Source organism: Choristoneura fumiferana, chromosome 23, assembly GCF_025370935.1.
Source record: "Choristoneura fumiferana chromosome 23, NRCan_CFum_1, whole genome shotgun sequence".
Lineage (NCBI taxonomy): Eukaryota > Metazoa > Arthropoda > Insecta > Lepidoptera > Tortricidae > Choristoneura > Choristoneura fumiferana.
The window spans coordinates 12704065-12719795 of NC_133494.1; the positions used below are offsets into that span (position 1 = coordinate 12704065).

The window sequence follows — 15731 nt, forward strand, 5'->3', positions numbered from 1 at the left end:
TGTTTGTACTGGGCCTGTGTTGAGATCCTCTAGTAGCGAGTTTATCACCAAGCTCCATAGCGTGGGCGATAAAACCCCTCCTTGAGGGCATCCTTTTGTGGCTGTGGCTGATAATTCTTCTCCTAGCAAGGTTGAAGTTATCAGTCTGCTGTTGAGCATTCTTTCCATCCATCTGCAGATAGTGGGTTCAATGCCATGTCTATCCGCAGCAGTTTTGATGGCATGATACGTTGTACGATCAAATGCTCCTTCCACGTCCAGAAACGCAGCCAGGCAGAGCTCTTTATTCTCTATTGCCTGTTCCGCTTTGCTTACTACCAGGTGTATCGCTGATTCTGTCGACTTCCCCGGTTGGTAGGCGCATTGCATTTTATGCAGTGGATGCCGTTTTAGCGGTCCGTCCCTTATGTATCTGTCAACCAATTTTTCCAATGTTTTCAGGAAGAATGATGACAGGCTTATTGGCCTATATGATTTGGCATCATTATAATCTGCCTTACCAGGTTTTGGAAGGTAGATTACCTTAACTTGTCTCCACACACGCGGTACGTGTCCGAAGGCTAGGCATGCTCTGTACAATCTACTAAGATGTGGTATAAGTACATTAGCTCCTTCTTGTAGTAGAACTGGATAAACACCATCTGGTCCTGGTGTTTTATAAGGGCGAAAGGTGGACAAAGCCCACTTTAACTTATCGTGATCTACTACTTTTTTGGCAGTATCCCAATTGTGCCTTGTGGTAGTGCCCACTTGTTCAGCAGCACTGATTGAGTTACTATCGGTTCTGCTCTGATGTATAATAGAGCCTGGGAAATGTGTCTCATACATTATTTTTAGTGTCTCTATGCCTGTCTCCGTCACGTTCCCATCTTTCCCCTTTATGGTAGTTAATGGGACCGATCTGGTTGTAGCTAGAGCCTTCGTGAGCCTCATTCCTTCTGGTATTGAACCTATTTGGTCGCAGTGGTCTTTCCATGCTTTCCTTTTTGCTTTTCTCACAGCTTTATTGTATTCTGTGAGCTTTTTTGCATAGGTCTCAAAGTTTTTTGAAGCCTTTGCATCATTGAAGATCGCCCTGGTTTCTTTCCTGAGTCTCGCGATATCAGGGTTCCACCATGGGACTTTCTTTGCCCCAGTCTTTTTTTCCGGGCAGTTATTAGTCCAAGCATTATTGATGGCTCGGACTATGTTGTCCGCTTCAAACTCGATGTCTATTATAGAATTGAGCTTACCTTTAGGGTCACCTAGTTCCACTTTTAGATCTTTCTTAAAAGACAACCAGTCCGTGTTCCTAGGGTTCCTTTTAAGCACAGTTTTTATTGGTTCGTTAATTCTGTACCTAAAGCATATATACCTGTGATCCGATAAAGTTGTTTCATTGGATACATGCCATTTCGTAATGTTCCTACATATATTGTTAGTAGCCAACGTCACATCAATAACCTCACCTCTTTTTGCGTTAACAAATGTTGGGTCATTGCCTTTATTCATAATTTGTAAAGAAGAGCTCACCAGAAAATCCAGTAACTTCTCTCCTCTTTTGTTGACGTCCGAGCTCCCCCAGATGACATGGTGAGCATTAGCGTCACAGCCAATAATTAGGCCGGTGTTCGCCTTGCTGCTGTTCTCGACAAGACTCCGGAGTAGTGGTGTGATCGGGTCCGTCGCTTCATAGGGAAGGTAGGCAGATGAGAAAATAAGGGCCTTACCTTCCCCCCTCCCTAGGATCTTGATGGTTGTAAGATCCCTGGAACAGAAAGCATTCAAGGGCATGGCATTGATGCCGTTTCTGACATATATGCACGTCCTCATATCGTTATTTTCGGAACAGGAGTGAAATAATATGCCTCCCGTTCCGCCTAAGCCTCTTATTTCTCCTTTATATACATAAGGTTCTTGTATCAAGGCGATATCGAATTGCTCACTTTTTAACTGTTTTGCTAAAATTGCAGTAGCAGCCTTATTGTGTTGTAAATTAATTTGTACGCACCTTAGACCATCCATGTTGGGCCTCTTAATTTTTCTTGGGCATGCTGAGGTCAGCAGCCCTTTCCTGCGGCTCCTCTTGAGATGCAGGGGATGTGGGTCCGTCCAGATATAGCTCTGACAGAGCGCGCAGATCAGCCAGGGAAATCTGAGACGAGGTCACAGAAGATCCCCCGACCCCACGCACCCCGTCAGCCCCACTGTCCGACCCCACATCCTCTACCTCCATCACCACCGCCGCCCCCACCTCAGCTTCGCCTGGGACCGCCTGGGCACCAACCGAGTGTATCTCGGCTACACCAGAACTAGCCTCGGTGTCACCGGGAGCCACTTTGGCATCACCGGGAGCTTCCTTGGCGTGCTCAGGGTTCACCTCAACACCATCGGCAGCAGCACCAGCTATCCCAGGGTTAGCTTTGGCTTTGCCGCGAGCAGTACTCTGATCGTCGCCACCCCCTCCAAGCGTCTTCTCCGCGTCATCCAGAAGCTTGAAGGAGCTGACGTCGATCCCAGAGTGTAGACAGTAGCCGGCTTCCTTAATGACTTCAGCCGACTCCCGGTCCATCAATATGATGCGCCGGGCGCTGGCTTCCGCCACTATGGTGTCAACCACTTTCCACTGCTCCGTATGCAGCCTCGGGTTGAAGCGCTGCAGCAGCCGCAGCAGCGTCCTGCTGTCCTGTACTCCAACGATCTTCGTCTTCCATGCCATTTTGACCGGCTTCGGAAGATCCCTGGCGTACACGACTTTCAGGCTCATCCCAGCAATTTCACCCTCCCCAATTGCTGAGCTGAGCCATGCAAAGGACTCTGCGTTATTGCAGCCAACATGCAGTGCCCCTCCCACGATGTTGCCGAAGGTCAACTGTGGAAGCGGGTCGGGGGCATCCAGCAGGCGTGTGATCACAGCCTCCTGTATGGCCCCGACATGCCCCATCAGGACTCGTTCGGCCGGAAAGTCCACCGGGACAATGGCAGCCCTCTCACCCGCCAAAATCTCCGCATACGACTCCGCCACCTTCGTCCTTTTGGAGTCTCTAGCAGATTGAGAAGGTCCGCCAGTTGTCGCCAGTGGCCTTTTTTGCGGTGCAGGATTTCCTGTGGGCGCTGCCGGGGTTCCACCTTCAGACGAGCTGTCTTCCAGGGGTCCCAACGCTCTCAGGATTTCCTTCGCCCTCCTCTTCCTCCTCCTGCTCATCTTCGTCCAACCCTCGTAGGAAGGCGCGCTCGTACCCGTAGGTGTTTGCGCTCCCTCCCCAGAGGCCGGATTCGGCTGAACCGGATTTGGTTGTGGTGGGGCCACCGCCTTCCTGCTACTAGGCGCAGTTACGCGTTTCCCCTTACCGGCAACGACACAGGTCGACCCCTTTGCAGGGGGAACTGTGCGCCCTCTCTTCGACCCTTCGGGAAGAGGTCGGGCTGTACCTTTTGGGGGAGCAGCGCCACCGCACTTTTCGCCCTTCGTTCGATGCGCCTTGACACCAGTGCCACGCGCCTTAGTGAACCCAACGGGTCCCTTTTTAGAACTGGGTCCGGCTCCCGCGTCTCTGTCAGTGACAGGGACACGTCGCACCTTTCCACAGTCTTTTTTTGCCTCATCCCCTACGGGTCCGGCCTCCCTACTCTTCGTACAACAACTTTTGGAGTCCATGAATCCTCGGTTGTTCTTCGTCCCGCTGGCTCCCCACCCTCCACGGAGCCCTCAACTGGGGATGGTTTGACCCACCAGGGCTACCAGCAGGATATAGGGTTCCAAAGTGGGCTGCCAGATGAGTCCGCACGTTGCCTCCCCCGCAGCAGCTTGTTGTGGACTGCATTGGGTTTGTGCCTCGCCGACTACCGACCTCCGCACCCCAGAACCCTCGCCCGCATCCAGTCTACTGGATACGACAGCCGATTGATCGTGACTGGCTAGGTCCCGACCGCCCGTGTGAGATGAATCCCGAGCCAAAGTGGCGTGTTGCCTTCTGAGGGCGACGACCCCCGTCAAGCTCAACCTACCAGGATCTCGTTCTCCATCCGTACGGGTCCCCGCGCACGGCACAAACACGCAGGTGGCATTCTACCACTTCATATCCTATTATTTCGGATATGAAGCCCGCGGCGACAGGCCACGTCATCGCCTGCAGCTGGTTGTACGGGATAAATGGGATGGGAGGGTAGCTGATGTTCCAGGATGCGACTGTTTGTTTTGGTTCTACCTGCTTCCTACGGCAGAATCAGGCAGTTAACGGGCGGCAACCACGGGAAGGAGTCCAAACAGTCTTGCCGGGGATGTCATTGCAACTGTGAGCTCCACCCCAGACCATTCGCCAAGTTAACCGCCGGACAGGCAATTAATATAGGGGCAGACCCGATCCAGTTGGCGACCGGTCGCAAACTAACACTGGACAAACCTGACCCCGCCCACCAAACCTCAATTCAGAATTCAATTTAATCAAAGGCTCAAGTAAATTGAATCTTAATAACATTGTTAAGGTGTTAGAAGACACGTCTCACCGTGCACAGATTAGCAAGAAACTTAAAATGAGTCAATCAATCCAAAATAAATGTGTTGTTTTAAATTTTTATTTTTTACTCAAACTCCTACTCGTACAGGTGGTGACACTAGAATGACACCATCTCCTCTTACAAATAACATGGGAATAGTTCTCTTGGTTGTTCTGTAGACTTCTTCATATGTTTCTTCATCTATCTCTACTGTTGTGATAGTTTCTTCTGCATCTCCCAGGACCATGTTCAGATGTTGATCATAAGCCTGCAACACAAATGTTTGTTAAAAAAAATTCAAGCTTTTATCGCTGATTGTACTTGAATTGTCGAATCAATAATAAAAATAAATTTAAAAATATTTCTTCCAAATCTAAGTTTACAAAGAAATTTAACTTAATTTAAAAATAATAAGTACCTACATTTTTATTTGTTGCTAAATTAAGTGTCTGTTTTCTTGGTTTTTATAACAAGATTAAATTATGTAAACAAGATTAGGGATTTTATTTTTGTTAATTATTCTGCAAGAACCCCTCTGCAGGTTAAGGCTTCCTCCAAAGTAAGCCAGTCTTCTCTGGATTTTGTCAAATTCATTTAATTTAGACCCACTGTGCGTTTTATTTCATCCTATCTATTTCAGGGTCTCCCTTTCTTTCTTTTGCCTATTGGCCTCTTTCCACTTTTTGTCCATTGCTGGTCTTTAGTGCAATAACTTGTGTCAGACCGTTGTTGCTTTTGTGATCAACTAGTGAAACCATGGATGGCTTGTTTTCACCCAACTTTATACCGAAGTATTGTTATGGTAAAGAGTATTTTTTTATCAACTTACATGTAGTTTCCCGCGTAGTTCACGTTCATTTCGCATTTTCACGTATATCCGTTCGTCCAAACTTAACCTTATCAGGTCTAAAGGCTCCTTTACTGTCATTACAGACACCTAAAAACAGATTTTACTATTAAATTACAATACAAAATGTGATTCCAGTGACATTAGTAGAGTTTCATCGCATACATAATGTAAAAACGTATATAACGACATCCTCAGTATTATAAATTAATAATAAGAAGTAAAAAACAAATAAATACTGCGCATGGATACCACAAGTATAAAAAGGTTCTTACATTTTCGCCATCGTCTGCCATTGCTAGTTAAATCGATATTTTTTTGTTTTATTTTATTATTTATTAAATTGTTTGGTTAGAAGTACAATAAAGCAAAGCAAGTGCGAGCGTTCCTTCCTTTCCTTGCTCCCGGTAAGTTAAGTACCACGAAACTGTCAATGTCAACGTCACGTCAAAGCAAAAGCAAACCAAAATAGTGTCGATTTGGTGTCGATCGATAGTCCACTATCTATAGTTTCGATAGACTATCGATAGTTTGAGTAAAAGTCATAGTTGTCGATAGTATAGTATAACTATCGATACTGTATTTTATCGATAGTTCATTCGTCATTGCTTTCAATATGACATAATCTATCCATAGTTTTAAATAATCGATTGTTACCGTTATTTCAATAGTATCGGTCACACCTACATCGGTACATCAACAGACATATTACTTGTCCAATTTAATGATTTAAAAAATATACTGGATACAAAATGCTATTCTGCCAGTCACCTTCACCTTTATATTTTGCAGTCTTGCCACAGAATAAGTAATAGTACAAGTATAGAAGGTTCTCTCTTTTGATGTTGACGAAAGCTGCCATTTTATATGCCTACGTAATTTTTATTAGCAAAATCATCGCGCACTACCAAGCAGCTTTAACTAGTGCTGCGCGCGAAGGTCATTATTATTCAGCACCAACGTTTTGGTTTAGGATAGAGTTGTAAATCAATAAAAAAAATACTCACATAGTAACTTAAGAGTAAATTCGGACAAATACTTAGCATTCTAGCATTTTTAAATTGACGCGCTACGATTGCCGACGGTCACAAAATTGATAATTGTACAAGGTCACGGCCGAATGCGACATCGGGCTGCCCAAAGTTTTGTACACCCGCAGTGGACATAGGTAAATCGCGAATTACCTATCTGTTATTTTGTCGCACTCGCACTTAATATAATTTCGAACAGAATTGGGTTAGTTAGTGGAATTGTTTGTGACGTTCGGCCCAGGACGTGGTTTATGTTTATAAATAAAAACAACCGAAGTCAACAACAAGTAAAGAAAATATTTATTAATAAAATAAGGTCGTGGGAGTCTATGCCCGACTGGTTTTGCCGCCGTAGATCGGTACTCCCCTGAGTGGTGGTGAAGGCAGCGGTCGGTGGAGTGTGCTGATGTGGTACGGCTCGGGGAGCAGCAGGTGAAGCGTGTTTTCGCAGATAAGCGACGAATCCGGATTTATTTGTACCCGTAAAGTAGCACCCTGTGGATGAACGTCCACCGGTTAAAATCTATGTGAGCTCCTCCGCTGATAGTGAACCCCCTGATGATATGTGCCTAACAATGAGAAGCCGAAAGCAGTTGGTGTTGCGGTGTTCACTATCAGAACGGAGTTACAATGTCCAGGAAAAAGATTAAGCAGAATTACGATTTTATATATTCTTTTTATTAAACAAAAGAGGGTAGGTAAATAAGCTGCTATGCAATAATAAAAATAGAAAGGCTAGCTTATTACGTCCAGAACAGGTTTAAGCACTAACTAGCAGCTACAGCTAAGCGTAGAATGTTCCGTGCACTATAACGGTAACACTTATTTATTTATTAATGCAAATTCCGCTTCTAATTGAAGCGGTGTACAATCACTGTAACAATTTATTTACGGAAGCGGTATCGAATGGAATTAAATAATGTTAAGCACAACCTAGTGTTTAAAATGAGCACTAACTTATAGCTAAGCACTGATTATAATACTTGTTCAACACTTACCCTATTGGGGTGCGAGACGACACTTATATGATTTTACTTCACGAGTAAAATTTACAAATACGTCGGAAGGACGAATAAATTAAATAAAAGATTTAATAAATTTATGCTTGTGACAGCGCGTAAGACGACACGTAGCGGAACTAGTGAACGCAGCCGGCACAGGTTTGTCGCAACAAGGAGATAGCTCGTAAGTGCCCCAGCGCGGGCGCATCGAAATTCATCATTTAGAGTAACAAAAGGCGCGCTTTAGCCAATCAGCGCGTCTGTCTGGATCACGCCACTAAGTGGTTTATATTCGCGTAGACAAGTGTTAACGTTGTGTCGATTTAGTTAATATTGTTAAGTGTTGTTATTTTATAATTCTAGTTAGATTTATTTAAGTTAAGTTATTTAAGTTTTAATATGTATAATAGTATTTTATTTAGTTCTAAGTTTTTGGTTTAGATTATAAGTGTTTTATTATTATTATTTATTGTTAATAAACAATAAAATACAACGTTCTTTTACCCTTTTGTAGTAATAAGAGTAATAAATGTAAGTGCAACGTTACATTACCCCGCGCGTCACAAAAGGATTTTATTATGTATAAAGAAATAAAATCCGCATTTTAAGTTAAATTTACGTATTTATCCATTTAAACTTCAATCTTTCATACTTCACGCACACAATTTAGCTATAGTAACCATATTAAAGGTTCCTAACGCGACCAGACAATTATTGAGGTTACTATTATTATATTTAATTGAATAGTGACCCGTACGAAAATGTTTAATACTAGATGGTAAAATGTGAGTAGGGGTAAGGTACGACACGTTTCATGCTATTTATGTTTATTTATTTAGGCCAATTAATTTTAAATCTTTTATGTGCCACTTGCCAATATTTTTTCTTGACATGTCTTCTAGCACATAGACTAATGGAGACTTCTTTTCTACAATGCGACATTTTATGTACTTAGGTGCTAGTTTCTTGCTAAAATACTTGTCTTTATTGCTCAGCACATACGCACGTTTCATTACAATGTCACCAACTTTAAATTCCATGGGCTTTCGACGAAGATTGTAATGAGCCGTGTTTTTGGTATGAGCATGCCATAATTTTGCCTGAACTTTGTTAAATATCTCAGAAAGACAACCCAGATTTTCAGCATAGATGTCACGTGGGAGGAACAATACGTCATCGCCCAAGTCATTATCTACATAATGTGTGCCACAGGTTACGATCTCTCTGCCGTATACCAAGAATGAAGGAGTAAAACCAGTCGCCTCATTCACCGAATTGTTAATGGCGAACTGTACCTTTGGAATGAAAGTGTCCCAAGTCCTATGGTCATCCTCGACATAAGTTGACAGGCAGGTAATAATTGTGCGATTGTAGCGTTCTACGACGTTGATTTGCGGCGTATATTTTGGTGTGAAAAAGATATTTGGAACGTTGTAATGTTTAAAAAAATTATCCGTGACTTTACTGATAAACTGGCTACCGTTGTCTAAAAATATGGTCTGAGGTGTTCCATGCACGAGGAAAACTGAATCCTCTAGATATTTACACACGGCAGTGGAAGTAGCAGCTCGCAAAGGTGTAATTAAACAAAATTTGGAAAAACAGCAAGTTACGACTAGAATGTAGCTGTTTTGCTTTCTAGTTACTGGTAAGGGACCCATGAGGTCAATTGAAATTGTTTGAAATGGGCGGCTACAATGCTTAGGGCGTCCCATTTCACCTAAGACTTGGTGGTTCTGTGCTTTGTAAGAAAGACATTTGGAACATGAACCAACGAAATTTACGACGTCTTGGTGCATGCCTGGCCAGAAGTATCTCAACGCAAGACGACGATACGTTTTAAAAACGCCAAGATGTCCGGCTGTAGGCTCGGCGTGATTCTCGCTGATCACCTGGTCACGTAGCTCACACGGAACAACCTCTTTCCAAGAAAATTCTGAAGTTAAGTCAGTCAAGTCGTGTTTGTTTTTTGTTAGTTTGTAAAGAGAGTTGTTTTTTATTAAAAAATTTGGAAAATTTTGGGGTTTGTCAGACAAGAATTGTAAATATTTTTATACCACGGATCAGTAGTTTTTGAGAAGTAGTTTGAAGTACTTATCGCACTAACTGGAACCGCTCTTGAAAGGGCATCTGGGATGACATTGTCAACTCCGCGGCGATGTTTCAGTTCGAAATGAAACGCGGACAATCTCACACCCCAGCGAGCCAGTCTACCGGTCGGGTTATTTAGAGACAGGAACCATTTTAGCGCACTATGATCTGTATAGACAGTGAAAGGCTTTCCGTTCTCTAAATAACACCGCCAATGCTCCAAAGCTATGACAACTGCCAACGTTTCACGCTCTGTGATGCTGTAATTCTTCTCTGCTGCTGACAACGACTTGCTCATGTAAGCTATTGGGTGCTCCTTACCGCCTACGATCTGGGTGAGCATAGCACCCACACCGTAGTTACTGGCATCGGTGTGCACCTCGAATGGCTTGTCGTAATCAGGGCAGGAAAGAACAGGAGCAGAAACCAAGCATTCTTTAAGTTTCTGGAATGCAGCATCGGCCTCCGAAGACCAGACAAACGGTGGTCCACCTTTTTTATTCGAAGTCAACTTATTAAGAGGGCCTGCTATAGTGCTGAAGTTGGGGACGAAACGACGATACCATGTAGCGGTCCCGAGAAAGCGCTTGATATCTTTGCGACAAGTAGGTGTCGGGTAATCAAGAATTGCTTGCACTTTTTCTGGATCGGTACGAAGTCCACAACTGTCAACAACATAGCCCAAGTACTTAAGCTGACTTCGAAAAAATTGGCATTTTTCTAGGTTGATAGTGAGGTTGGCCTGCTTTAATTTCTCCATCACGCGGAGTAAAAGGGAGACGTGGGAATTGAAGTCGTTCGAGACGATAATAATGTCATCGAGATACGCGAAGACTTTGAGATCGAATTCCCTAAAAAGCAGGTCAACCAATCTCTGTTGAGTTGCAGGTGCGTTGGTAAGTCCGAACGCGGTACGCTTAAAACGAAACGTGCCCCGTCCTGGAACGTAGAACGCCGTCTTGTCTCGATCTTCGGAAGCTATGGGAATTTGCCAAAACGCCTTGGACAAATCTATGCTAGAGAGGTAGCGAGCATCACGAAGGTTGTCCAAAATTTCGGACACGTAGGGCAAACTGTAGGCGTCGCGTTTTGTTACGGAGTTTAGCTTCCGGCTATCGAGGCAAAAACGAGGTTGACCATTTTTCTTGGTAACAATTAGTACCGGCGACGACCAAGCGCTTTCACATGGCTCGATTACGTCGAGACCTAGCATCTCGTCCACCTGTTCGACAAGAATGCGCTGTTTTTCAGGGGACATACGATAATAGCGTTGTCGAATAGGTAGGGCGTCTCCAGTATCAATTCGGTGAGTGATCAACTTAGTTTCACCTAAACCCTTGGATTCGGCAGAGATATCACGAAATTGAGCAATTATGTTATCTGCTAGTGATCTTTCTGAGATATTTAAATGGTCATAAGCCTGTATAAAAGAGGAGCGGTCTATAACAAGACTAGCGTTAGAAACGCTCATATTAGAATAAGTAATACCAGTAAGGTGATTGGGAAAAATATTAAATTTGTGCCAAAAGTCGATACCTAATACGAGATCTATGTCAATATCCGGCACAACAAAAGCTTTAATGACATGAAAAGTGTCTTCAAATTTTACAGGCAGATTCATATAGCCAATGCTTGTCATTAATTGTCCTCCTGCAGCTGTGACTGTGATAGGCTGTTCTTTTTGAACTGCTAGGCCGTGTTGTTCTAGGCTGCGATGCATATTATTGCCTACGATAGTGACGGCTGAGCCAGAATCAAGAAGACCTGACAGAGATATATTGTAAATTTTAATAGACGCATACGGCCGAGGATCGTTTAGAGTTTGTTTCTGCAGAATTGTATTGATTTTATAGGAATTAAAATAAAATTTTATAGTTTGCAGCCATTTAGCCCAATCTTCGCTATCGAACTTACTATGATTTTCACAATTCTGCAGGTCTACTAGTTTTTTGATGGACCTGGGTTATTTTTATTACAATTGGGGCATTGTGGAGTTTTGACACCTTCGTGACCACAGACGAAACAAAATATTTTGTCCTTGTTAGCCTTACACTGACGTAAATTATGGGTGCTGTCACGACATCGAGGACAAAATAATGGCTTAGGACCGGGGGTGTGCATTGCATGTACATATTTACTATTATTACCGATTTTATTAGCATTAAAGTTGTTGTTAGGATAAGATTTATTTTTATTGTAATTGTTATTGTATGGATTTTGTGTATAATTTTGATTAGGGCTACTAGTTTTATTTGTATTGGTGTTGTTAAGATAAGATTTATTTTTATTGTAATTATTATTATAGAAATTATTACCATAATTGAGATTTGAATTGTTTGACTTATGTGATGAATGACCACTGTATGCAAATTCTGGCGCCATGGTATCAGATGTTCTTTTAGGAGGTTCACGAAAACCAGAAAGACGTGCCTGAATGTTCTCGTAGTTACGGCATAAGGATCTCAAGGTGTCAATATCAGGAATATCTGTTGCTGAAGCTAAAGTGCTTGCGTAGCATGGCCTAATGTTATGTAGCAATATTTCTAATTTATCCTTGCTAGGTAACGTCTCTGATAGACGCGCGAACAACCCAGACATTATCGACAAATAAATGGTTATATTTTCTGATTCACCCTGAGTCCTGGCACGTATCTCCGAGAGCAGCCGATAGTCATAACCTGCTTGATCAAAGTCTTTCCTAAGACGCGCAACCAATGAATCCCAATCCAACACCTGATCTTGGTCTTGGATACCACGGTACCAATGCAACGCGTCACCAGTAAAGATCTCTGTAGCAAATGAAAGCAGCTTAGATGAAGAGATATTCCTGGCTTTGCTAAATTCATTAATGCGCTGAATAAAAGAGCGCACGCACGACTTTCCGTCAAACCTAATTCTGGTGAGCTCACCAACTACGCCACGGTCGCAAGACACATTAATATTTAAAGGCGGCACAGCTGACTGCTGCTCAGTTGAATTAGTATCAACAGGAGCAATTAGCCTATCAACGACAGTGGTGTCCTTAACGGAATTAAAACGGTCGTACAGTGTTTGAAACTCCTTTACACAGGTTTCATGTGCATTATGCGTCTTGGCATCAATAATCAGCCGATTAAGTCGGTGATAAAGGTGATGTAAATAATTCTGAACGCGCAGTAATGCATTTCTGTCCAAAGGAGAGTCAAGAAAAGATTTGACTTTAGCGAGTACGTCAGTAATGCCCCTTAAGTCATCATTTACATCAAGGGAACTTTCCAATATGTCCTCGGAAGGAAATAGAGGGCCTAATTTGGCAATTTGCTTCCGTAAGTCCTGGACAGTAGCAGCAGGAGTACTGCCCCTAATTTGCACTTCATACTCCAACTCTGATTTTTGCAACGATAAAAATTTGACTGGATGTGCCATACTAATTTACTAATAATTGAAGTAATAATAATAATATTTCGCGAATAATTAATTAAACAATTGAATGCACCGCAATGAAGAAAGTGTTGAACAAGATTAACTAATCTACTCCGTTCTGTTACAAAGCAGACTACAAATAACGTTATGGTTGATGAAATAAAGCAAAATAAAAATAAAAACAACAATCACCAAAACAAAAAAACAAGCGTTAAAACAATTGCAACTTATGTGTAACACCATATAAGATTAATTCACAATTAATAAATATTAAATAAACTTAACACTTTTGTACGCGATTGTAACTCGAGTAACCGGTTTTGTGCTTAAGTCGCAGTTAGCACGTACAGAGTGTTTATATTTTAAATGTTTACGATTACAAACAATTAAATTTTGACACAATATTTCTGAGAATATTTTATGGAAAAAAAAAATTATTATAAAAATACAAGCGTACACTTAAGTTGCAGGCAACCAAAAATAAAAAGAAAAAATAACGTTTCACACAAAATAAAAAAAAAACACACAAAACACACAACTACTTCTACGGAGCAAAACCAGACCCTACTAAAACCACGTTTGAGGCGCCAGTGTGACGTTCGGGCCCAGGACGTGGTTTATGTTTATAAATAAAAACAACCGAAGTCAACAACAAGTAAAGAAAATATTTATTAATAAAAATAAGGTCGTGGGAGTCTATGCCCGACTGGTTTTGCCGCCGTAGATCGGTACTCCCCTGAATGGTGGTGAAGGCAGCGGTCGGTGGAGTGTGCTGATGTGGTACGGCTCGGGGAGCAGCAGGTGAAGCGTGTTTTCGCAGATAAGCGACGAATCCGGGATTTATTTGTACCCGTAAAGTAGCACCCTGTGGATGAACGTCCACCGGTTAAAATCTATGTGAGCTCCTCCGCTGATAGTGAACCCCTGATGATATGTGCCTAACAATGAGAAGCCGAAAGCAGTTGGTGTAGCGGTGTTCACTATCAGAACGGAGTTACAATGTCCAGGAAAAAGATTAAGCAGAATTACGATTTTATATATTCTTTTTATTAAACAAAAGAGGGTAGGTAAATAAGCTGCTATGCAATAATAAAAATAGAAAGGCTAGCTTATTACGTCCAGAACAGGTTTAAGCACTAACTAGCAGCTACAGCTAAGCGTAGAATGTTCCGTGCACTATAACGGTAACACTTATTTATTTATTAATGCAAATTCCGCTTCTAATTGAAGCGGTGTACAATCACTGTAACAATTTATTTACGGAAGCGGTATCGAATGGAATTAAATAATGTTAAGCACAACCTAGTGTTTAAAATGAGCACTAACTTATAGCTAAGCACTGATTATAATACTTGTTCAACACTTACCCTATTGGGGTGCGAGACGACACTTATATGATTTTACTTCACGAGTAAAATTACAAATACGTCGGAAGACGAATAAATTAAATAAAAGATTTAATAAATTTATGCTTGTGACAGCGCGTAAGACGACACGTAGCGGAACTAGTGAACGCAGCCGGCACAGGTTTGTCGCAACAAGGAGATAGCTCGTAAGTGCCCCAGCGCGGGCGCATCGAAATTCATCATTTAGAGTAACAAAAGGCGCGCTTTAGCCAATCAGCGCGTCTGTCTGGATCACGCCACTAAGTGGTTTATATTCGCGTAGACAAGTGTTAAGTGTACGTTGTGTCGATTTAGTTAATATTGTTAAGTGTTGTTATTTTATAATTCTAGTTAGATTTAAGTTAAGTTATTTAAGTTTTGATATGTATAATAGTATTTTAATTAGTTCTAAGTTTTTGGTTTAGATTATAAGTGTTTTATTATTATTGTTTATTGTTAATAAACAATAAAATACAACGTTCTTTTACCCTTTTGTAGTAATAAGAGTAATGAATGTAAGTGCAACGTTACATGTTATGTACAGATAGAAAATAGTAAGAATTTAAGTGTTGCAATTAATTAAATTTTCATGAATTTTCAAAAAAAAAATTCATGTTTCAGATAAAATTTCTGTAGTTCCATACTGTTTAGTGTGGCTATACACATACTGTTTCAGCGCTCAAACTGTACAATTTAAATATATAGAACTCCTCATCCCAAAAATCGAAACACCACGCTATTTAATGATAGATATTCTAATATCCTCACGAAAATCACACAGCTACACGTAGCGTTACGCGGCGCGACTAGTTCGAGCGAAACTGTGAGCGTGCATGCCGGGCGGTGCTCATACTCATAGCCCTAGTAAGTTAACCCACGCCGGCGTGGGGTGTTTTGATACTTACAGAATCGCACCTATATCGCGGAGTACACCGCGCCTGGTCTTGCTTATACTAACCGATAGTATTGAAATATAGGTCACTATCGATTGTAAAAAAGTATCCATACTATCGATAGTAACGATAGTTTATGCATTAATGGACAGCAATAATATCGATACTATGGATAGTATTGCCAGGCGCGGCGCACTCCGCGATATAGGTGCGATTCTGTAAGTATTAAAAGATTAAAGTTTAGGCACTATTTAAAAGCGCTGAAAAATCCTTTAGCCTTGACTTAAGTGTTAAGGTGGCTTCCTTCTTTAATTTCCGGTTATGTTATCTGTGCTTTCTAACGTCAAATAAAAATAAATACTCTGTGAATCTGACTGATGTGAATGCGTGCGACTGCGTGCATCATTTCGACATTTCGTTACAAATTGGTTACAACATTCTTGAACTAGTTTTTTGAATATGCGTTGATATAGTGTCTAATTAAGTTCTTCATCATGGTGAGAAGCGGGTTAGTATCAATACGTTATATATTCGATGCCTGACGCCATACTTTCTGTAGCTTACGTTGTATTTGTTTTTAGGCGTGATCGCGATAGAGATAGGAA

At 41.8% G+C, this 15731-nt stretch overlaps 1 protein-coding gene across 1 annotated transcript; it reads right to left on the minus strand.

Moving 5' to 3' along the window:
* Window positions 1–4516: 4516 nt before the first annotated feature.
* Window positions 4517–5782, minus strand: LSm3 (U6 snRNA-associated Sm-like protein LSm3). Its single transcript, XM_074105393.1, has 3 exons — window positions 5599–5782; window positions 5306–5413; window positions 4517–4744 (listed from the first exon to the last, which is right to left on the minus strand). Exons 1-3 carry the CDS (start codon window positions 5617–5619, stop codon window positions 4565–4567), a joined length of 309 nt encoding a protein of 102 aa, XP_073961494.1. The 5' UTR covers window positions 5620–5782; the 3' UTR covers window positions 4517–4564.
* Between the last annotated feature and the right edge of the window lie 9949 nt (window positions 5783–15731).

Coding starts and splice junctions, on each gene's coding strand:
- LSm3 (XM_074105393.1), bottom strand. CDS start 5,619: ATGGCAGACGATGGCGAAAAT. Junction 5,414..5,598: donor TGGCAGACGATGGCGAAAAT/GTAAGAACCTTT, acceptor ATCTGTTTTTAG/GTGTCTGTAATGACAGTAAA. Junction 4,745..5,305: donor AACTACGCGGGAAACTACAT/GTAAGTTGATAA, acceptor TTTGTGTTGCAG/GCTTATGATCAACATCTGAA.